Source organism: Notolabrus celidotus, chromosome 14 (assembly GCF_009762535.1).
Source record: "Notolabrus celidotus isolate fNotCel1 chromosome 14, fNotCel1.pri, whole genome shotgun sequence".
NCBI classification, from domain to species: Eukaryota; Metazoa; Chordata; class Actinopteri; order Labriformes; family Labridae; genus Notolabrus; species Notolabrus celidotus.
The window spans coordinates 5,641,425-5,665,616 of record NC_048285.1 but is presented as its reverse complement, the minus strand read 5'-3'; the positions used below and the strand labels follow the sequence as shown (position 1 = coordinate 5,665,616).

The 24,192-nt window shown below is 39.3% G+C and overlaps 1 protein-coding gene across 1 annotated transcript; it reads right to left on the bottom strand.

The window, feature by feature from the left end:
• Window positions 1–71: 71 nt before the first annotated feature.
• wdfy1 (WD repeat and FYVE domain containing 1) lies at window positions 72–23,729 on the bottom strand. The gene is made up of 12 exons (XM_034701154.1): window positions 23,509–23,729; window positions 19,777–19,844; window positions 17,437–17,510; window positions 17,164–17,218; window positions 14,697–14,847; window positions 13,323–13,435; window positions 8,684–8,810; window positions 7,712–7,817; window positions 7,494–7,595; window positions 7,285–7,415; window positions 7,066–7,174; window positions 72–5,034 (listed from the first exon to the last, which is right to left on the bottom strand). The coding sequence occupies exons 1-12, from the start codon at window positions 23,643–23,645 to the stop codon at window positions 4,975–4,977; spliced, it is 1,233 nt and encodes a 410-aa protein (XP_034557045.1). The 5' UTR covers window positions 23,646–23,729; the 3' UTR covers window positions 72–4,974.
• Window positions 23,730–24,192: the final 463 nt, after the last annotated feature.

The window sequence follows — 24,192 nt, the reverse complement described above, 5'->3', positions numbered from 1 at the left end:
CTGAGACTGCTGCCCCCGTGACCCGGACCCGGATAATCGGAGGAAGATGGATGCACAAAGACTCCTCAAACAAACATGTCAGTTTCTCTTTATTAAGCATGGAGTATTTCCTCTCCGGTCTGAGTGCACAGAGAGACTAAATTCAGTTCTGTATTGTCAACAAAAGAGTTTAAAAATACAATTACTTTCAGATACATTAACAACATCATGTTCGAACAGCAAGTGTCTTTAACAAGCATCTGGAAAAAGACAAAGTCAAACCACAGAAACATGTAGCTGTCGAGGTTGAAATCATGGCGTTTTGGGGAAAATCTTTACAAAGTGTTGATGATGATGATGAAAAGAATGGGTCGTTAAACTGCTTCATCTGGGGCGAGAAATGTAAATAAACCATTCATAATGTGAGGAAATCAGTATTGGGTTTGTCTGCGGAGATGTTTGGAAAAGATTTGACTCCTGACTTTACTGCAGCTTCGTCAGTTACCCTGTTGATCCCAGGTGAGGCTCTGTGGCACGAGTTTTCACGGTACTTAAAGTTTGTCATGATGTTTGACGTAGGGACATAAGAATCAGCTGTACTCTAAAATATGAATGAAGCTTGAATCACTAGGTTTACATGGATGGATTTAAATGTCGCAGTCATGTGATGCAAACTGGCCAGAATACTTTCCCATGTGTTTGTATTTTGAAAGAAACATCCATAGTCACTGTTTCCTAACGTACATCAACTTTACAGAACAAACAAGTAGTTGAATCCAACACAGATATTTACCTGCATGTCATGCATCACAGCCACAGAGGGTTTGAAGGGGGTAACTCATCAGAAGATCTGGGAGCTTGTTCGACTTTCATGCAAATAAATCTGGCCTCATTTATTAAGATGCTGCATCTAGCTCGTCTTGTACACTACCAGTCAAAGTTTGGAAACACCTTCTCATTCAAGGGTTTGTATTTATTGTAATTATTGTAAACACTGTAGATTGATACTGAAGACATCAAAACTATGAAAGAACATATATGGAATTATTTAATGAATAAAAAAGTGTTAAACAAAGCAGAATATGTTTTATATTTTAGATTCTGTAAAGTAGCCCCCTTTTTTCCTTCATGACAGCTTTACACACTCTTGGTATTCTCTCAGTCTGCTTCATGAAGTGGTCTCCTGGAATGGTTTCTAATGAACATGAGCCTTGACTAGAGTTCATTTGTAGAATGACTTGCCTTCTTAATGTGTTTGAGACCATCAGTTGTGTTGTTCAGAGGTAGGGTTAGTACACAATGGATAGCCCTATTTGACTACTGTTGTAATCCAGATTATGGTAAAACCAGATTATTTCATAGTCCTGATGTCCTCAGTATTTATCTACAATGTTGAAAATAATTAAAATAAATAAAAAACATTGAATGTGAAGGTGTGTCCAAACTTTTGACTGGTAGTGAACATCGATAGTGTAAAAAGTCGACTCCCTACCTTACAGGCTGCATAGAGTGATATTTCTATGTGATGTTATCAGGTTGTTTTGCAGCACTTAAGCAACTAAAAGAGAATTACTGCAGGTGTGTCTGAGTATAAAGGATTTTTAAAGGGAAACACAAGCAGACATGAGTTATAAAGTTACAAAATAATGAACATTTCTGCAGAATATTGGCATCAAACAAACTGAATTAGTCTCAAACCCGACGTATTATTGTGCGATCGACCGCCAATCACGGTGTAGCTGTGAGCGTGATGGGAGAGAGTATGCAAGTGTCCATGTTAGGATGTAAATACTGAATGATCTGCGTGTGCTTCATTAAGGAGGCTAGTTTGTTGACACTAGGATATACTAAGGAAGGACTACTAGATGGAACAAAGAAACGTAAACAACCACATACAATGATAACAGATAAATACTTTACTACAAATATAAATATACACTACATGATCAAAAACCTGGAATGTGACTACATTTTGGAAACTGGACATTATAATGCTCTTTTTCCCACTTACAGTAAGGCAAGCGTTAGTCTAACATTAGAAGATAGTAGCTGCTATTTACAAGGACGCTACATCAAATCAAGGAATTATCCCTCCCGAATATGAACTTACAAAAATGTTCTGTAATTCAGAGTCAAAGACAAAGAGTTGTGCAATTCAGTGCAGAGTTGATGAGAGACATCCTTGATGCACAGATGTGTGGGGGGAGCAGGAGAGCTGGATTTGAAATAAAAAGACAGGATGAAAGGGAAGGAGAGCTTCATGAAGAGGTGGGTGCTTTAGAGTGAAAGAGCGAGCGTGAACAGTCATAAGCACTGAAGAAAAAAACACTAAAAAGGCTCTGTGAGTGTGTCCTCCTCTCTTTAAGGCGTTCGAAGGAACACAGGCAGCGCGATTCGGCTTTTAGTGCTACATTTACTTTAGAGTACCTTTCTGATAAGTGCCTTTCTACCGGGACAGAGTCTGATTTCATACCACAAAAATGTTCAAGATTCATATTCAATAAATACAGAAGAGAAGTCATGCAGGAGGCATCAGAAGATTTTTACAATCATGTCCTGTGGTATCTCTACATGATTTATGTTTTTAATAACAGTGATGAATGTTTAGGAGGAGGTGGACTGTTTCCAGATGTGTTCTTCTGTCTGTTTAAAATGTGAACGGTCGCCCTGAGAGGCAAAAAGAAAACATATTTGGAAAAATGTCTGAAAAGATCAAAAAAACTTTTAATTTTCAACTTCAAGGAAAAAAATAAATATTGGCAGGTTTTTGTTTTTGCATTACTCAGTTCATCCACTAGAGGCGTCACTATCCTATGGTCTTGATAGAACGCATCATGTACTCTTAACACAAAGAATGTACTTTAAGTTATTTGTATATTTGATGAGAGAATTGTCTCAAGAATGACGAGATTGAACAGGAAGAATGTATTTTTGGCTTACAGATTTTTTTTCAACCTGTTTTTGCAAGAACTTAAAATGACTTAAAGTTTGTACCAAAATTATCCTGACAAGTTTTATTTTTATCATCTGAAAAAGGTAACTCTGAGAAATCATTTCCTTTTTTTTAACCTAGGAATATTAAAAATAGAGGGACTTTTTTTTTCCACCTGTAAAACTAAAGGATAATGCTGGGACCACTGTTAATTCTTTTTGGTATCACGTCAGTGTAGTCCATGTTTCTTTCTATATTATCAATGCAAAAGAAAATTTAGTCTCACATTTTTTCTTCTTGTCTTTCAGAGCTTCCGTAGTTTGGTGACTTATCAAAACTTGAATTATCATTTTGGTTCACCTCAGTTCATCATATTCACGCAGCGGCCATTTTCCTCTGACAACATGCTGAGGGTGGGCAGCTTTAATAATTAAATAACCTTGTTGTGCTCTGTTCCAACTTGTACATTTTTAATGTATCGTTCTTTACAGTCTTTATCTTTACTAAGATTCCTACTGGGTGCTAATATTAGGACATTTTTCACTGTCCCACAGCTTAATTGCTCTAAATTGCTGACTGTAATATTGATGACACATCTCCATGAAGCCAAAAGACCCTCGCAAAGATCACTGACATATTGCCTTGGAGGTGTTAAGGAACCAATGCATGCACAGAAGTGATCTGGCTGGTGCAGCCAAGGAACTGACTTCACGCTGCTTCCGTTAACTGGAACACAGTTATTTCACTTTGCTCAGGTCAGTGCTCCCCAAACTAGAGCAGATTTGTGTGTAGATCTGAAGCAGACACAGTTTTGTAAAGTTCAATGACTCTTCTGTTGGTCTCTGTAACATTTCTCGCCCGTTCCTCCTCTACTCTGCAAATCTGCTGAAGTACACAACAGGAGCTGCATGTGTCAAAAGAGATCTATACTGCAGCCAATCAGGAGGGAGAGCTCCAAACATTTTGGCTTCACTTTGGGGAGTGATTATGGGGTCTTTTCTAGAAACCCAGAATCAATTAAAAAACAACCTAAAGCACAGGAGCACGACTCCTTAACAGAATTTGAGCTTCCCACCTCGGTCATGACGTCAGTAGAAATTGGCCGCAGAGTAAATGTGGTCAGTTTCTGTAGAAGGATGTTTGACGACGCCTCATGAGTCATGTTTACTTTGGTGATAAATTCCAATTTCCTGGGTGGGAGCTGGCGTGCAAACAGAGAACAAATCCATCAAATGTCTGCAGCAGCATCGTTTTTCAATGTGTGTGCAGAGATTTCCAAAGAAGCCGTTCTTCTAAGTGAGAGATAACACATAAACGATGGTCGTGACTGACATGGAGAGCCCCTGCCCTGTGATGTCAAACCTCCTGAGAGTGATTTAAGGCCAACTAGTGAAAGAAAAGAAAACTGAAAAAGAGGAGAAAAGCTGATCACTCTGATCAGTGAGAGTTAATTCAAGCAACTATCTACAATCCACATGATGCAGGGGTTTATATACACGTGATGAGGGTTTGTACATGATACAGTGACTGAGTAATATGCAGGTGATGGGCCACAGGAAGAAGCAGGCGAGTGTTTGTACAGGGATGGCAGGTCGGCGATTTAGTGTACTTTACAGTGCAAGGGTAATAAAAAAATGACCTTTGTCAGAAAAGCATTGGAAATATTTGTATAATATAAACACTAATATCAATAGCAGCCCCCCCACGGGAGACGTCATCACAATACATGCACACACGTACACACACACCTTTGTGCTTAGGGTTCAGTTTAGATCGAAGCGAAAATCAGTCACACGCTTTCAGGTGAGACTGACGGAGAAATTAAAGACAAATGTATCATGACAAGCGAAATGAATGCGGAGGGCGGCACCGTCAACACACACACACACACACACACATACACGCTCACACATTCACAGAGAGCAGGCCTGGTAGTAGCTGAAGGTCCCCGGCGTAGTGGGGAGATATACTGTACAGAGGGGTTTCCATGACACTGGAAGAGTGGGAGGAGCACAGAGGAGGTGAAGGAGGAGGAGGAGGACCATGTAGTGAGCCCGGGCCAATCAGCGCGGAGAGAAGCCTGTTGCTAAGCTACAGCCAATCACCTGCGTCATATCCCAGATCTGTGGAGACAAACAACCAATGAGTGACAGGGACAAGAGTCACAGGTGCAACAGAGCTCAGACAGACTCAAACTGTTTCTGTAAGTGGTTCAAATTGTTCAGGTTATTAATCTGCTGCCAGTTTGAGTAAAGACTGACACAGGCTGACCGTGTGTAAGTCTCAAGAGTTCAGAATGAACGCTGTTAGACAAAATCAGGAGTGTCTTCAATCCCAAAAAGTATCTGTATGCATCGTGATATCTTTTATTAATCATATGAAAATATTTCCTCAAGAGACTCGGGATTTAAACTCAACCTTTAAACTGACTCAGCTGAAGGTTACACTAACTTCTGAGTACATTATCAATGAATTAACTGTGTTTAAGACTCAGTTTGATGTCAATTATAAGAGCTGAGTTTGTTCTAGTTTAACGTGTAACTGCTGCATGGACACAGTTACGACTGTAGTGTCTTACTTTTTTTAAAAGCAGAGAAAGAAAACCATTTTAAATCAATACAGATGTTCTCTAATCAATATTTTAAAAAGGCATGTTTGTTGAAAAAGTAAGGCATAGTAGAAAGCCAGTGAAGTGGATTTTTTCTATTTAAAAGACTAAATTCTCTTCTATGTTTTTTGAGAGGTTTCTGTTGATGATCTAAAGGGTGTTTTGGTGTTTTGGTAAGTTCCACCAACACCTTAAGTGTTCCTTTCTAGTCTAACTTTGACTATACAATGGACATCTGTGTCTATATACACCATTGTGTCTCTGATTATTATTATGAGTGTATGTCCATGAAAATTCAATCAAATTATATTCATATTAGAAAAGACTAAATTCTCACCCCTGTAAACTAAAGATAGTTGCTGTTAAAAGTAAAAAAAAAAAAAAAGTTTGTCTTTTAAATAGATTCTGTGGTCTTTATGAATTAATTATGAAAAGTCTTGAATGTAGAAAGACAAACATATCCTTAAGAAAGGTTTCAAAAACATCTTTTTTTCTCTGGTGTCCATTTAAGTTCAGAGCAGCAAGCTACTGCCAAACCCTTCTCTTGGTCTTATGGCCCTTTTCCACTACACACCTCCAGCCCTACTCAACTCAGCTCTGCTCGGTTTGTGTACCTTTTCCACCAGCCCGAGTACCGACTCACGGTGGGCGGGGTCGTTATAACACAGCTGCGCGAAACTGCGTTCCTGTCATTTTGAACGTGACACAAATACACCAGTGGGTGTCGCGCTCATGACTCTTCGGTGACGACATTCTCTGACCAATCAGTGGCCGGCAGTCCATCGACGTCATCTTTTAGTATCGGCTCAGCTCGCTTGGAACCAGAGACGAGCAGGTACAAAAAACTGGTATCTGACACGGGGTACCGCGCCCGTGGAAACGGAACAAACCGAGTAGAGTAGGGCTAAGATGGGCCGGTGGAAAAGGGCCATAACAGAGCACATGGATGGACAGAGAAAGTACACTGTAATAAAATGCAAGTCTTACTGAGTGTATTGGTGTAACTTCTAATCAAAATATCTCATTACACTTACAGTTTCTTGAAACAAAAGGTAATACTTATTTCAAGAAAGATGTCTAGAAAATGTTGATTGCTGCTTCGGCAGGATTTTTACTCAGTCCTTATTTTGGGTTTAAAAGCAGAGTTATATTCAGACTTCCCAGATCAGCGCGGCTTAAATTAAGCGTAATGACATATTCTGGGTAGAATTAGACAAATATACTCGGTTAGATTTGAGTTTCTTTGAATTGAAGATTTTACAGTCGTGATTTTTTTGAGTTTCTATGTGAGCTCGTCCACTTTGTTTTCCTCCCAAAATGAGATTTTTTAAAAATGTGTCACTGTTGTTGTTTTGGTTATGGCTACAAGCAGATGATAATAAAAAACTGAAACTTCCACACAGAAGTTCTGGTGACCTCCTCAAGACTCTGATTTGAAGGCAGGTTAAATTCCTGAGCCTGTAAAATGATCTGCTGTATCTTCTGTGAGAGACGCAGTTTCACATCATGCATGAATCATCTGCCCTCAAAGATTTCTTTTGTTCACCTTAACAATGCGGTCGCTTCCACAGGTGACCATCAGGCCTCTGGACGGGTCCATGTCCATGTGGGCGATGTTGTGCTTCCCCTCGTGGAACGTGGCCAATGCTGTTCGACTGCACACACACACAACAGAACACACAAACACAAAGAGAGGGTTTGATCAAAGACCGAGTGTGTGTTTAAAAACAGGACGTGAGGAGTCCAAGATAAGCTGTTCACTCACTCTTCTTCTTTGATGGTGTCGAAGCAGGAATCACACACTCGCACCGGGAACTCAAAGCCCATGATCGGGAACGAGGAGCGTTTAGAACTACATTTCCCACACACAGCCTTTCCACACTTTCTGCAGTGGTGCTGGATGAAGAAAAACACATCGATATATTAGCTGATGCATGGATGGACTGAATCCAGAAAGAGGGCAGATTCCCCTACCTGTCTGAGCCCCAGGGTCTTCGTGTCCCACATCTGCTTGATGTTCCAGAAGAAAGGCTGCTCACATGTCTGACAAGAGTCGCTGTCTAACCACTGCGGCGCCTGAAGAGAGACATGCAGGTAAAGGGGACTGTTAGAAGACTAAATTCTCCTTGTGCTGTAAAACAAGGATCAGGAGAGGAGTAACAAAGAGATGGTTTAACAGTTAGGATACACACCTCTTCTCTTTGTGCGTCCATGTTCCACACTGCGATGCCTCCGTCGGCTGAGCACGACAACAACTGCCTGGTCAGCTGTAGGTAACGTAAGGCCTGGACACGCTCGCTGAAGGAGGAAGAGGAGGAAACAGGGGAATAGTTCAATCAAATCAAACCAACTCATTCTAACTTACAGCATCTGTCAGAGAGAGTTAACATCAAACTCTGCAGCTCTACAAAAAGGTTTAAAGCTTTTTAGGCATCGAGGCTGCAAATTAATAGCATGGACTTAAAAGCTCTTCTGATACTCAACATGCCCAGCAATGAGCTTCCGATAGTAAATGAGCAACTCAACACCAAAGGTTTGCACTGGAACAGCTTGAAAACAAAATATTACAAACAATGTTTCAGCAAATGAGTCAGGGGGGGTGGAAACTCAACACCAAATGTCTTAATAAACGACAAAATAAGAGTTGATTTCCATCATGTTTTTGCGTGTAACCTCTTAGTAGTGTCCACTTTGTTCATTGTCTAAGTTTTGTTTGTTAATTTCATTGCAGCGCACACTTAAAGATCAAATAGTAGGTTAAACAATACAATAGAAGGCAAGAGTAAGAGGGTAAAAAGCGGTTAAAAGATGCACAAAAGGTCTGAAAACGAATGAAGACTGAGTCTGAACAGGATGTAAAGCCTGTCAGAGAAACATGTCTGTGGTTTTCCGAGAGAGACAACCCTCTGTAAATCCTGCTGGAGTTCAGCAGGATCTACGGAGGGTTGCTCTGACACGCATCGCTGTACACGGCTTTGTTGATGAATCCTGTAAGCGGGGGTGGGGGGGCGAGGAAGTGGTGAAAAATTTATGAAGTGGAGATTGCCTGGGGGCGGCTGTTTCTGACACCACCTCCCTTTTTCCTTGATTTCTTTATGAAGCTAAAACATCCCCGACACAAACACAGGAGGTCATGCACAACCAGCATCTCTGCAAGGACTCACTGGTGTCCCTGCAGCAGTAGTGTCCGTCCCTTGCGGCCCCCGATGTCCCACATGATGACGCTGTGGTCGGCGGCTCCTGAGAACAGCAGCCTGTGGATGGGATCCCACCACAGCGTTGCTATACTACCTGAGGAGGAGAGATGGAGGAAAAAACACACCTTTAAAAATGATGTTCTGAAAGAGGCTGTTTAAGGAGAGAGTCATGATCTGATCTTTGGCTCCACCTGGTGTTTACTGGGAGAACAACAGGAAACCAAACCAAACACTTGAAATCTGTACTTTCCAGCAGCTGGAGCTGAAGGAACTCATCTGTTTAAGAGATTACAATTAGGATCATATTTAAAAGGCTGCAGGTTTTCATTTTTGAGTCATTGCTGATGTAAACTGATCTGGAGTCCATTATTCCCTCAGTAAAAGGCTGATTACTGCCTTGCTTGCCAACAAGATGAGCAGCCCTCTAAACAGCATGGAAAGATTATGGTTTGCTATTATGGTCGTGGAAAAATCCTAAAAACTCACTGCTGCAAAATTATGATTATGCAACCACATGAATATTACAGAAACTATGTATTGAACTACCTTGAAAGAAGGTATATCTTTGAGTATAAGCTTTTACAGCCAAAGTAAGCAAAACAATAAGTGATGTTTAGTTTATTTTACTCACTAAATTAAAGCTAAAGAACCAGAAAACACTTTAAAAAGGTCAAAGCTTAATTTAATATCCCTAAAATCAAACTAATTTTAGATATCAAGGTCTACCTTTATGCTAAAAGCTGGTTTAAGAAAAATTAGATGTAGAATAACATGTTTGCTTTCTTGATAGGCAGCTTTCATGCTAAATTTAAGCTAACCAACTGAGAAAGTTTACAATGGACATGATGTAAGAAGGATGAACCAATAATGTACCCAAATAAGACACCTGTGTTAGATACAGGTCAAAGGACTTGAACTACTGATGCGAGAACCGAGCTAGAGGAACATAGAAAATGAAAACCTGCTGCAAGGCTTCTTGCTATTTAGCCTCCTTAAATCAAAGCTCAGACAGAGATTAGAGGTTAAAAAATGTATCAGCAACATTAACCTAAAAAGGAAAAATGAGGCATTTGTTTGCAAAACATACATATAGTTCCAATGCATGAAACAGACCAGGGACAGGTGCAAGTCATCAAAGGGGGGCACAGTGTGAGAGTTTACTGAAAACACCATTAGCATACAAAGGCATTTTTTGACCAGAGGGACTTTACTCCTGAACAACATGCGTTTCAACCGGTGGACCCAGGGTCTAAATTTAGTTCATGGGTAGATAATCTCCCCCCTAAAAAGCCCCTGCTAGGGGGGTAGTACTTTTCAAAGGTCCCTGGAATTTCAGGGGGAAGGGCCTGCAGTGCTGAGCGTGTCTGATTGGTAGATTAACCGCAGTGTTTTTATTCCGCCCGTCGTCCACAATAACATCACACACATCTGTGATTCACTTGATTTCTCTTTCTTTCATTAGTTTTTATTCATTCTATCTTTTTTGTATGTGTGTGTACTTTTCAAAAGAGGAAGCTGTGATTCTCTTGATTTAGCAGCTTGTAACAGTAGTCTTCTCTCAGCCCACCGTGAATGCGTCTCTCCCGGTGTTACGGTTTTAAAAGTGACCCTGTAAACTGGAGACCTTCAGCTGAACGTGTCAGTGTTTGTGGAGTTTACACAGCTGTTGAAACACAGAGGGAGTTCCTGGGAATGCAAACTAGTTTAGCTTTTATTAAGATTTCAAAATATCCTCATCAGATATTTAATGATCGTCTAAAGACGTTTATGAGGGATGCATGAGTCTCCAGTTAACAGGGTCGCTGTTTAAACCAAAACAGCATTAGCATAAGTTTTGATGGCTTTGATCCAGCTTAGTTTATAGTTCCTATTCTTAGAAAATCGTCTGCTCATTCTTATCAAGAAGGCAGAGTATATTATACAAGATCAACACTAATGCTTGCTTTAAACTTACACTAATAACGCACTCTGGTTACAACAGCACATGACAGGACATGATGTAAGAACGTCCAGTCAGATCTCGTTTTAAACATTTTCAGCTGTTTTTCTGATTTTGTTGAATCACAGATTTTCCAGATGACTCAGCGAACAAAGACTTAATTTTTTCCAGCTTTCAAAAAGAGAATAGTGGGACCATACAGTCCATGAGGGGGACAGATAGACGAGTCATGTGATGAGTAATAGCCTGCGGGGAGGTGGGGGTAGGCTGACTAGCAGCAACTGTATCTAGATGAGACACAGGGCAACACACTGCCATGGAAACTGGCTTTAAAGCTTTCTTTGGTGCCTTATATGCAGAGTACTATCACACAGCACTATGTGATAAATCACTGGAGGAACTTACATGGGGCTCTGCTCATGTATTGCATTTAAATTTGGGAAAGGAGAAGTAATTTATTTCAGTTTCTTTGCTTGGCTTGTGTTTTCCATCCACCGCCTTGCTTACCTTTAAAGATGCAAACAATAAAAAGGTCTGAGCTATTGTTGTTGCTGAGTTATTGCTTCTGCAAAGTCATTTATAATTGCTTAAATTAGCTATTTTTATTGATCTTCAAGGTAGACTTAATATTAAATTCTCAACAGTGTAGAGCATCAAACAGGGATTACACAACTGCTGAAGAAATCTAATAAATCCTGAAAATGAAAACCCTTCTGTAGCTTTAAGTTGTGTTGTGACATTTCCTTTAAGTTTTACATATTTGATGTGTCATAGTTTCAACGATGATGCTTGAGCCTAGAAACTCACCTTATGATATGCATCACTATCAGTCCAATAAATGTCACATCAATGAGAGGGAGCAAGAAAGTAAAAGTTGCCTTGGTAAGACGGATTTCTGCTCCTCAAACTTCACATGTCTGTTAGGCACAATGACGTGATCTAGTTGATCTGTTTCAAAGCTATTTTGGGCCTGACATTTTGGCCTTTATTAGATGAGACAGCTGAAGAGAGACATGAACTGTGGGGAGTAGAGAATGGGGGATGACGTGCAGCGAGTGGTCGAGGTTGGGAATTGATGGGGCGAATGCTTCCACCACAGGCGCCCTCTCTAGTGGCTAATCTTGTTGTGGAATAGACATTTAAGAAACACTTATATCTTGAAAAAACATTGTTTCTGAAGGGAGTTTTCATAAGATACAAACTTTCCTGATAACTGATCGTCTTTATCAGAGACTAAAACAACCAAACTGCCACAGTTGGAGTACAGTTGGCTGAGTTGGGAATTTCCAGAGCAGTATGAGTTTTGGTATTTTCTGTCATCATCATCATCTAAACCAAATGTTGGGATCTCTTGTGGGGAGGAAGTCTCCCTTACTGCCGACAAAGCTTGACTCATGTGGAAATTTCGATGGTTCAGTGTTCTTTAAAACAGTTTCTAGAAGTTGAAACTCTCTTCTTCTTCTAAAGGAGTTAGACTTTTTATTGGAAATTACATTTTAATTTAAATTCATGTGTCACAATGTTGGGTACAAAATGTGATTCAAATGGTCTTTCAATTGTTTTGCAGTCATGTGGAAGAATCTGGGTCGTCTTATTTTTAACACGGACACATCTGCATACGTGACCTGAGCACAAGCAGAGCAACTGTGCAGAGGAACATCAGAGACTAGCATTGCTGTTTTATTTTATTGAATTTCGAGAAAGTTAAATATTTAATATTCAGTGTTATCCATTAAAAAAAACAGATGAGAGGAGGAACCTTTCTTTTATTCTTGTAAAATAAAGTCTAAACTCCTGATTTGCAATGGATAAAATCTTCCTGGGATTGATTTCTTTCTTATACTTGGCTTTAAAAATGTCAGTAAGATAATTTTACTTACAGCCCCTCTGTGTGTTTGTGTGCAGAAGCGTAACACACAAACTGCTTGAGTCTATGTCAGATATAAAAAGGTTAAATATGGAATTCAGGCAACAAATCAGCAAAGTCACTGCTGGAAAATGTCACACAGTGTTTGAAAGAGTCATGTTCAGATTATAATATGATTCTCTTGATGTTTAAGGCACGTGTAGAACTAACTTTCATCTTCGTACACCATTAAATAACGTGTTTATGTGATAGCTTCTTCAGTCATTTTGCCATCCTGTTCTATCTTGTGCAACCCTGGCGGTGTGATTTTAACTTTGGAGCAAATATAGAAAGATAAAGAAGCTTAATTCAAAGGTGTGAAGTGGCTTTCTTTCATATCATATATTTATAACAAGCACAAAGAGTTTAATCAGGCCTTTTTTAGTAGGATATATCAGTAAGAAGTAGAATGAATCACTCTCATATGAGAAACTATCTGTGGAAGCCGCCTGTGCCCATCTGTGCACACTCCTACGCTCTTCTTCTCTTTATGATCTGTTTACTGAGCTCAGGGGTCGAGATAATTAATTGCTCAGTGCGTGTGCGTGTGTGTGTGTGTGTGTGTGTGTGTGTGTGTGTGTGTGTGTGTGTGTGTGTGTTTATGTGTTCCAGGAAAAAGTGAACCGATGTCATAGCACTGAGAAAACAAAGATACCGCGCTTCCCAAATCCTGCTTCATAGAAAAAGATAGCCGAGTGTGTGGATGATGAATGTGATTCTGTTTGTGTGTTTGCAGTGTTTGTGTGTGTGTGAGTGTTTACCTTCATGACCCTTCAGCGTGGTGATGGTCGAGTATGTCTGCTTCTCCAGTTTTAGCAGCGTGATCTGTCCTGAGTAATCGCCCACAAAGGCGTGCTGCGTTTCGTGGTCGTACCTGAGCAGGAAGTCAAGGCTTGAACACACTTTACATGAAACATAGAAACTATATAAATCAATGACATTTCTATCAATAACACTCATACATGAAGCACATTTATAAAGACATGAAAGTATGTTTGAGGCAGGACTTGAAGGGTTGACAGAGGGACATTGTCACCCCTGAGTTCGAGATTTAAGCAAGGAGGCCCATGTCAGATGACCCGAGGGGCCTGGATGTTGTGTAAGGGCTCATGGGGTCTGTTAAGTAGGAGGAGGCCAGGTCATTCAGGGCTTTACAAAGAAACAGAGCAACCTTAAATCAATCTTTGGACCTCTGCTGCAGCATGAACTCTCCAAAGGTTTCAAACCTAAATTTACCTTGATATCAAATGGACAGGTGGCAAAACATCACTCCAAAGCCACTTTTACACTCGCCCAATCCCACTCTCAGTGACTCACACACTCTGAGGCATGCTCTGGGTTAAGTGCATGAGTGCAAAGTCCAACTGTAAATCATAAAGTGTGTCAACACCAAATTAAGCTCTCTGTGAGTCCAGATTTCTGCAGACTTTCCTGTGGACTCAGAATCCAGAGTAAGTGTGGTGAAGTTAAGAACTAGACTTCCGGCTCCCACTGAATGTAAATGTTTGTTTACATATTAAAATAGTGTTCAATGCAGTTTGAACAAAAGACAAAATGCAAACAAAGGTAGCTTAGACGTGACTAGCCACTTTTGTATTTACTGTACTAGTGTGTACATGTAAGAAATGAAAACACACCCTGAAGATCATCTATTTTAAATCTTATCATTGAGTACTGCCGTTTCTTTCCAGGTGACGATGTCTGATATCACAACAGTGCGTCTCCTTCCTCTTTTTAAACCATCTGAATCCTTCACAGACTTGCGCCCTGAATTCGACAGCTTTAAAGTCGATGAGGGTTCAGTGGTTAGGGCTTTGGGGTGGAGACTGGGATCGGGCCAGGATCTGCATTCCTGAAAAGTTTCTTCATGTTTTCTGGAAGAGGTGGGTGTGTAATCGCAAAAGTCTGAAGATAACACTCACAGCTGAGCTGAGTTTTAATGCTTTAGACTTGTTAGTGCTCATCCTAGCTGTCTGAATTGTGTTTCCTCATAAAGTGTTGACTCCAGAAACACCCTGATATGTGTTTTAGAGATATTAATCCATAAAAAAAATCATGTGTTTTGACTTGTAAGAGTGTGTACATAGTGTAAATATAGTATATAATACATCATACAGTGAGTGAATGAAGGATACTGTAGGCAGGAGGCCCAGGCGGTGAAGTAGTGTCTCCCCAGCATGCTGCCGCTCTGGGTGCACATCCAGCTCACACTCTTGTCATGGCCGGTGCTCACCACCCACTCACTCTCCAGGGAGAACACCATATCTGACACACGATTCTGGTGAGCTACACACACACACACACACACACACACACACACACACACACACACACACACACACACACACACACACACACACACACACACACACACACACACACACACACACACACACACACACACACACACACACACACACACACACGCACGCACACACACACAGAAAAGAGAGAGAGAAAGGGTTGATCAGGCATAAGTCATGTCGGGTAAACATCAAACAGGATTTGATCTATTCCACTGAGCTTTTATATCTGAGTCGTTATGGAGCAAAAACCATCAGAGGATAATTTCCCCTTCTGTGTGCTGATCCCATCAGAGCCTCTGCTCTGTGGCACTGTAACTCAATCTCACATAAATGAATCCCTTCAGATGATCTGGACTCCCACTGGTCTTTATAGTCCATCTGGGGATCAGCTCCAAGGTCCATACGTTCTATGTGTTTAAGGATTGTAGTTCAACAGAGAGCAGGCTTTAACACTTTGTGGGATAGGCTTAGAGCTTAGGCCAACACATACACTGATAACACTAAAACTAATAACTGAGTGTTTATTAAATCAATTTAACTTCTAGTCAGAGTAAAGCTGCATTTCACATCTGCACTGTAAGAGAGCAGTAAACGATATATCAAGTTATAAAGGCTCATCCCAGAGCAAAGCATCAGACTGGAGTGAAACCTTTAAAAGAAGCCGTTTTTAAAGCTTAAAGAGTTGATCAGAGTAAAGTCTGGATTTCTTTTTCTGCACCTCTGAGGAAGTCATTCAGACAGCCAAGAAGCATGAGGAGATGTTAAACCCCGCCTGTGTCTGAAGTGCACACACACATCCTAATGTCTGATATGATCCTGAGTCATGTTTGTGCGGCCCAGCTCTGATACAGGAGGTGAAGGAGCAGATGGAGCATTCCGGGGGCAACATGTGGTGTTTTGCTCTCCAAAGCACCAGGCTGGCTGTTTCCCCCTTACAGCTTTATTTTTTTCCTCTGACGAGGCTAAATAGATGCTGATCACAGTCCCAGGAAGTGTTCAGCTCATAATCTACCAATAACAAGGATATAAAAGGAGATTAAATTAAGATGCTGTGACCGAGGCTGCCAATAACGGTGGTTTTCCTGGGAGGCTGACAAAGAAGGGTTTGTTACAACTTCTCAGAGTCCAGGGGGCAAATTCTGATTTTGAGTTTTGTCAGAACAAAAGCCAAATAACCAAAGATATTTCCTTCACTTCACTGATTCATGACAAAGTTAGGCAGAAAAACCTCATTTGATCCTACGCATTAACACACACAAAGTGATATGCCAACCAAGGCATGAAGGAAAACAACCAATGTTTACTTTTTTCACAGGGATCTGGGCGAGAGAATGTCGTCTCTCTCGCTAGCTGGCATCAGAACTACTAACTCCTTAAACTAATTAGCAACTTTTTATGCATGTAGGCCATGATGAGACTTTAATAATAAAACAATGAATGCATGGTCCAGGATAATAATAATAATAATAATAATAATAATAATAATAATAATAATAATAATAATAATAATAACAATAATAATAATAATAATAACTTCAAAGATAAATAAAATAAACACATACAAATAAATAAAAATAGATAATAGACAATAAAAGAGATTTTCAGAATAAGAGGACGATATCACATCCAGAAAATTAGAAAAAGTGAAAAGGATAAATTAGGAACATTAAAATAATACATAAATAAAATAATCAAATAAAATTGAAAACAATTAATTAGTTGGATAAAAACTATACCATACTATACCATCTTGTTCTGCTTATTAAAAACTAAAAACTAAAAAAATAGAAGTAAAAACAGTTAGAAGGATGAAGTCACATAAAAGCAAGTCTGTAAAAATGGGTTTTAAGAAGAGATTTAAAAGATGTCATTGAGCATCATATCCTCAGGGAGGTTGTTCCAAAGTCGAGGGGCTCTAATGGAGAAAGCTCGATCCCCCTTGGATTTGAGCCTCCACTTTTGAACGTCCAAAAACGCCCCACCTGAGGATCTAATGATCCATCTCCATGAGATGGCTCCTAATTCATTAGCATTTTTGCAATGTAGTTTGAGGCGAGAGGCAGGCAAGCTTTAAAAGTGGTCAGTAAAATCTTAAAATCTATTCTAAAACGCAGAGGAAGCCAGAGAAGAGAAGCAAGGACAGGAGTGATGTGATGCCGTCTGTTAAAACCAGTTAGAAGCCAAGGAGCCTAGGTTTATTTTGTAAATCCACAAAACCTCATACAGCTTCAAGAGCTCAACTATCAGTAACATTGGCCTGACAGTCATATGTATGTTTTCAGATTCAGTCTGTTACCTGGGTATGTTTTCACGTGGCTCATCTTGTTGAAGTCTTCAGAGATGAGAAACTCCTGGAGGGCGAGTAAACAAACAAACAAACAAACAAACAAACAGACAGAGAGAGAAAGAGTCCTGGTCAAATAACAATCCTTCCCTTGGAGGGTTTTGAAGGTGTCTACATATTCAAACTGTAGCCCACAAAAACCAGACATGCAGGTTTTTTTTCCTTTTGACTAAAATATATTTGAACAGGAATACAGAACCATCCGTCTGAGTTAGCATCACTCACCACAACCGCTCCATTGTCCTGGCCTATGAAGATACGTCTGCTGTCATGGTGGTACGACATGCAAGAGCATGGAGCTGCAGGAGGAAGGAGCAGACGGCACACAATCACTATAACCGTGTGTTGATGTGGAAGGTGGGCTTCAAACTGTACCGGTACAAACATGTAGAGATGTTCTGATTGAGACCTGTACAGATAATGGCTGACGCTGCCTGAAATATGAACCTCGGGAACATTACAGTCAATACAACAACATGAGGTCATAGTCTAGTACTCTAAAATATCCACTTGTGGTCTACACAGCAATTATACACTTTGGCTGCTGCTTTTAGAGCAAAGAGGAGCTCATCTTATTCTTATGTGTTCACAGGAAACAACAGAGTGTAAGTCAGTCAAAGCTGCTGAAACGTTAGAACTCAGTCATGATGTAATGTTAGGAGGAAGTAACAGAACCTCATTACAGTAATGTCTGGTTATCTGTACTTTAGCTGATTCCCGTCAACTTTCACTTTTACTTCACTAAATTTCCAAAATAAAACATGTGATTTTACTCTGACACGTTTCCCCCTGAGAGTCTTTGTTACTCTATAATAAACTGAGAGAAATCTGGAAGTATGTTGATTTTGAATTTCTGAATAAGCGAAAATACGGCTTTCAATAACAGATAAATACTGAGGCTGAATGTTACCAACACGACAGCTTCCTGTATCAAATTAAAAACACCATATGGACGTATCAAGAAGGTTAACAACATGAATTTCCTTAAAGGAGGTTTGAAATTGTGAGATATTGTTTTTCTTTAAGTGACTTCATTGTTTAATGTGATTTACAGTTAAAAATAAAGTTAATCAAATTTGAAATTCTGACTAATTTATTTCCAATTAAGGTCATAATTTCAGAAAAATACTTTTAATACAGTGTAAGAACAGTAGATATCAAACACTTAAAGACTGTTACTTCAGTAATAATAAAATCAGGTCTGCTGAGTCAGTGATCTCTTTTAAATCTCTTCTTAAAACATACTTTTATTGTAGAGCCTTCCCTGATTTTATCTGAATTTAATTTAATTTAATTTGAGTTAAACCATTTTAATAAATATTCTTACATTTCCTTTAGTGTTCTTGTAGGTGAATTTTATGTCTTTTAAAATGTTTTATTCCTTTCTTGCCTTGTGTGATTTTACGAACTGCTTGTTTTATTTTTTATCAATTGCGTTTCTATTTTCTTTCTTTTATTATGTCTTTTATTGTGTGTTATTTGTCAAGCGTCTGAGTTTTTTCAAAATAACTATATAAATAGACAACAATAACCTCACCAAAACGGACTGAAGTGCAATATTTCCCCCGTCTATTTATTAAAGTGCAATAATTACTTCATCCCTCTCCTAACATGTGCAATACATTTTCTACTAATCTTCTCAGTTCTGTACATTGTTTTTAACCTGTCTGTGCACATTTTTCACTGCATCACTGGTTTTGTAAACATATGTAAATTTACTTATTTAGTTGTGTATATATGTTCTTAAGATATACTTATTTAACTTTCTTTAAACTGAATTGCTAATAACATTTTAATAATAGCTATTTTATATGCTCTTGTTTACTTTAGACTGTTTTGCACTGTCTACTTTGCTGCTGTAACACTTTAAATTTCTCCATTGTGGGACGAATAAAGGAATATCTTATCTTATCTCATCTTAAATAAAATGTATTATTATTATTTGCCTGCCCACATTGTAACTTGGTTTTTGAAAAGTACTCTATAAATAAAATTATTATATTATATTATATTATATAATATAATATTATATTATATTATATTATATCATATTATATTATATTATATTATATTATATTATATTATATCATATTATGAAACAGCTGACTTTTGCTTCTACAAAGTCACTTCATGGTATGATATCTGTGCTTTTCATTTGGGTACTTCATCAACTACTGCCAATCTGTGTTTTATTATCAGTCATTAAAGGCAGATCTTATGTTAAAATTGAAATGTATGTTAAATTGAAATGAGACAAAGATAATTAATATGATAAGATAAGAAAAAAATATATTTTTTAATGTTATGTTATACATCTGAATTCCTGCACCAGGCGAGGCCGGCTTGTTTCCAGGATCTCAGCTTGTTTAAAGGTGAGAGTTATTCTCAGTGGTCTGAAACAGACGATAAGAGCAACACAATGACAGTACCACACACACACACACACACACACACACACACACACACACACACACACACACACACACACACACACACACACACACACACACACACACACACACACACACACACACACACACACACACACACACAGGGGTTACTCACAGGACACCGTGTGGTAGATACTCGGCCAGTACTGACCGCTGTCCCTCTTCAGCCAAACCCGGATCGTCCTGAAAGACAACAAGAAACACATCGTTCAAATCTCTCTTTAATGTTCCTCGTGGTCTCTTTCTGCTGATTAAGCTGAATTCTGAAACATGAATCATCTTCAGTCAGACACTTTAATGTGTGTTTGATGATAAAATGAAACTTGGCTTTCTTCAGTGGAAATAAGCGCTGAAGAGAGAGAGAGAGCCCTCATTTAGGACTTGGCTTCGTCCTCCTCTTGGAAACCCGCCTTGATTCTGTTTACACACAATGCTGGATTCAGTTCACAGGACGGAGCTTAAAGTAAGACAATGACATCTTAATAACAGCGTTTGATAACTCTGTTTATCTACTGAACCACTCCTCACCTGTACTTTTGGACCTCACATCTGTGACCACTTTGTTGTTCATACTGTAAAACACTTTAAATATCAGTGTGATCAGTTTCATGTCAATCACTGTTTGCTTTAATGAATCTAAACACTTTAAATGACTGATTTTCTCCTCCTCTGACTCGTCGCCTTTGCACGGACCGCTTGTTTCTTTCATTGAAAACCACAGTTTAATTTCAGTTGCTTCCCTCAACCTTCTTCTAAGACTCAAGTTTAAGGTTTGCTTCTATTTCTGTAAATGTCTACTAAGTGAACTCGCAGTTCCTTACTTCCTGATGAGCATCAGGTGGGGTTAAATACATGATTGAAACTGTAGAAACCTTCACAGACACGAAGGTCCTTTGTCTTTAAACAGGAATGCTGCTTCTTGAAAAGTGTAACCGAGCATGTTAGCTGAAGTTTCACTTCACTACAGAAGAAACCCAGTGAGTGAGACGGACTCTTTAGACCACGTTTCCACCTTCACAGCTCAGATTATTCTTTTATTCATCCGAGGAAGGGATCTGTCAAATTGAACTTTTTCCTGGCTTCACTCCGACCTTTATTGTACACTCTTAAATCCCCTTAATCCCAAAGTTTTCAAGGTGAATTTTTATTGAGTGTTAGCTTAGATGCAACGTGTGATTTAACAACTTATAAATACGTCAAACAGCCTTTATAACCTTCAGACTCGACTACTGCAACAGCTTCCTTTACGGCCTTCCCTCCACTGACCTCCGAAAACTCCAATATGTCCAGAACTCAGCTGCCCGTTTACTCTCCCGCTCCAGAGCTCACATCACACCCATCCTCCAGCACCTCCACTGCCCCCCCCCCCCCCCCATACAGCACCAAATCCACTTCAAGATCCTGCTCACTTTCTAGCCCCCTCATACCTGACCGACCTCCTCAAACGCCACTACCCATCTCGCCGACTCAGATCATCAGATGCCAATCTCCTGTCCCCTATCACTGAGACCAAGCACTGCACCTTGGGGGACAGAGCCTTGGCCATTGCTGCCCCCAATCTCTGGAACTCTCTCCCTCAACACATCCGCAACTCTGACTCTCTTCACTCCTTTAAAAACACCTCAAGACCTTCCTGTTCAAAAGAGCATACAACACATGACCTCTACTCCCACCCCCCCTCTGTCTTTGTTCTGTTTTGTTTTTTGCACTTTCTGTAAAGCGACTTTGAGTACCAATATAAGTCCTATCAATTATTATTATTATTATTATTATTATTATTATAATTATTATTATTATTAATGCACTCTGGGTAATCAAATGGATGCAGACAGCATTTTTAATACAAGAGACTGGAGACACTTGCAACAAATCTTATATCTGTACTAAATTCACACAGTTGTTGTGATGGTGCAAAGAGTTATTTCTCTACATGTCTTTCAATGAATCATGGAGGCACTGAGTAGTAACAGTCTATGATCTGGTTAATAACTCTCCCTAAGGTTGAGGTCTCTTGCACCATCCATTCATATTAATATTGTGGACTACAAGTCATATATAATATCTTAAAGTAGGATGCAACAGAAGCATCCATATATTATATTTACCCAGGTTACCGTGTTAAAAAGTAATATCCGGATGCTTTTAGCTTCATTTCTGTAACACTGTGTTAATATATTTCATTCTCTTGAGATAATAAAGCTGGTTTTCTTGTAATAACAGGTTGTTTATCTAGAAAACAAACAAACAGGCTGCTCACTGTGTTAGGCAAGACCATAACAAGCCATGCTGCCCACATTAATAAGGTGAGTTAAGCCTATTACTGTTTGTTTTGTGCTTTTACAACAAATCCAGAAACGACTCATTAACTCGTTATCATGGGGAAACTAGAGGAGGAAAATATTAAATTATTAAATATTTATTTTAATGTTGTTTTATTAAGTGTAACTGTACCCCAATGTGTCCTGTGTGCATATGTGTCCTGTGTGCATATGTGTCCTGTGTGGGTTCATGTGATATGTTTTGGATGATGGGATTTGGGATGCATCGTTTTGAGGTTGGGTGGGTGTTTATTATTTATGTTTCTCCATGTATGTATGTTTGTACCATAGACTGTATAAAATATAGACATAGTATCCGTGACGTCACCCATCTGTTTCTGAAGCGCTGTTTTTAGGCCAATCGGCAGCGGCAGCCATATTGCTGCTGTCAAGCGATTGTGACGTAAAGAGGCGGGCTTTGATCCTCCTAGCCAACAGCTGCAGTGTTCCTGCCTGTCAATCAAGTCAGCTGTGCCTCTAATTGGAAGACTCATAATCTCAATATCTTCAAAATTTCCGCATTAGAAAAAAATTCACCCCCCCCCCCCCCTACAGTGTGTGCCGATCGACATATGAGCTATCCAGACTACACTCGTCTGTTGTACCAGGCTGTAAACATGTTTATTTCTGCTGTAAAGATCAGCTTTTTTTTTAAATTGGTGTGTATGTGGTTTCGGGCACTTTTGGAGCCAGCCTCAAGTGGATCTTCCATGAACTGCAGTTTAGACCTGAGGTTGTTGCTTGGTTTGGCAGCAAATGTCCTTGCTAATGACAATAAAGATCTATCTATCTATTTTGTATTTATCTACTCCATTGTATTACTATTTTCAGACTTTATTGTATCTTAAACTCTCATCCTTACCCTTTTTTATTTATTTATTTTAACTATTTATATTTGAATGTCATTTTTGTTTTTTAATGTCTTGCCATTATTATATTTCTGCTTCTTTCTTGTTTTCGATCGATGTAAAGCACTTCCAGTTGCATTTGATTTGTATGAAAAGTGATGTTTAAATAAAGCTTGATTAATTGATTGATCCAAAGAGTGTTGCAACCGTCCCCAGTCTCCCCTACATTCAAAGCACCTGCATCAGTTAAACATCAGGTACTAGACGGGGGGCAGTTTGGCTGCAGTCACTGTTTGACAAACTCATGTTTACTATTAACACTGGCTGGTTAGCTTAACCAACAGCATAACATACCCGGATGATAATAGTTACAGAACCAGAGAAGGTGAAACCCTGCGGTAGTGATTTAAACTAACGACTAACAGCTAACTATAACCAGGCTGACGGTGGATGGATAATGTCTGGATACTGAGAGAGCTACAACTCTGTTGTCTGTCTCCTCCGCTATTAAATGTTCCACAAACAGCATTTAAACCGTGCAGTTTCACATTAAAACTTTAAAAACCTTTATCTGTTTAGTTCTGTCCCACTCAAACACAGCACAGCAGGAACCATGAGAATAATAACCAGCACATAGACGGATCCCGCTAGCTCCTTCCATAGCCTGTTCGGCGGACTCACCTGTCCTCGCTGACCGTGATCACTCCATCTTCTTTAGGTATCAACACGGCCTCGTTCACAGCGTCTGTGTGGCCCTCGATCTTGTTCAAGAGGATCGGTCTGGCGGTTTGGGGCCTCGAGTGTATCTCCGCAGCCATGGTTTAAGTACCCAGCAGTGTTTCCTTCAGCTGATTTTCCTCCTCACTCGCCAGTAAAGGAGGATCAGCTGACACCAGGATCCGCTGTCAGGATTACCGTAATGACTGTTGTAGGAGCACCGTAATGATTGCTGTAGGATTACCGTAATGATTGTTGTAAGAGCACCGTAATGACTGATAGGGGAGCATCAACATCAAAGTAAGTAGGTCAAAATAAAGTAAAATTAAATCATAAAATAAAATAAAAAATAAGCCAAAATGAATAAATATTTGTATTAGCAGTATTATGGGATAAAAAGTCACAATAACAAGTCAAAATTTGTAATGGGACAAAAAAATAGTAATAAAATTAGCTAAAGAGATACTAAAAACAATTCAAAATTAAAAATAAAATTATAGAAATTATCATATATTTTTTTAAATCAATAATTCAAAATAATGATCATTTAGGTGGCCAAAACATAAAATTGCACAATAAATTAACAATCATGAGTTAAAAAGAAAGGATACAATTAACAAGATAAAACTATGAAATTGTGATAAAAAT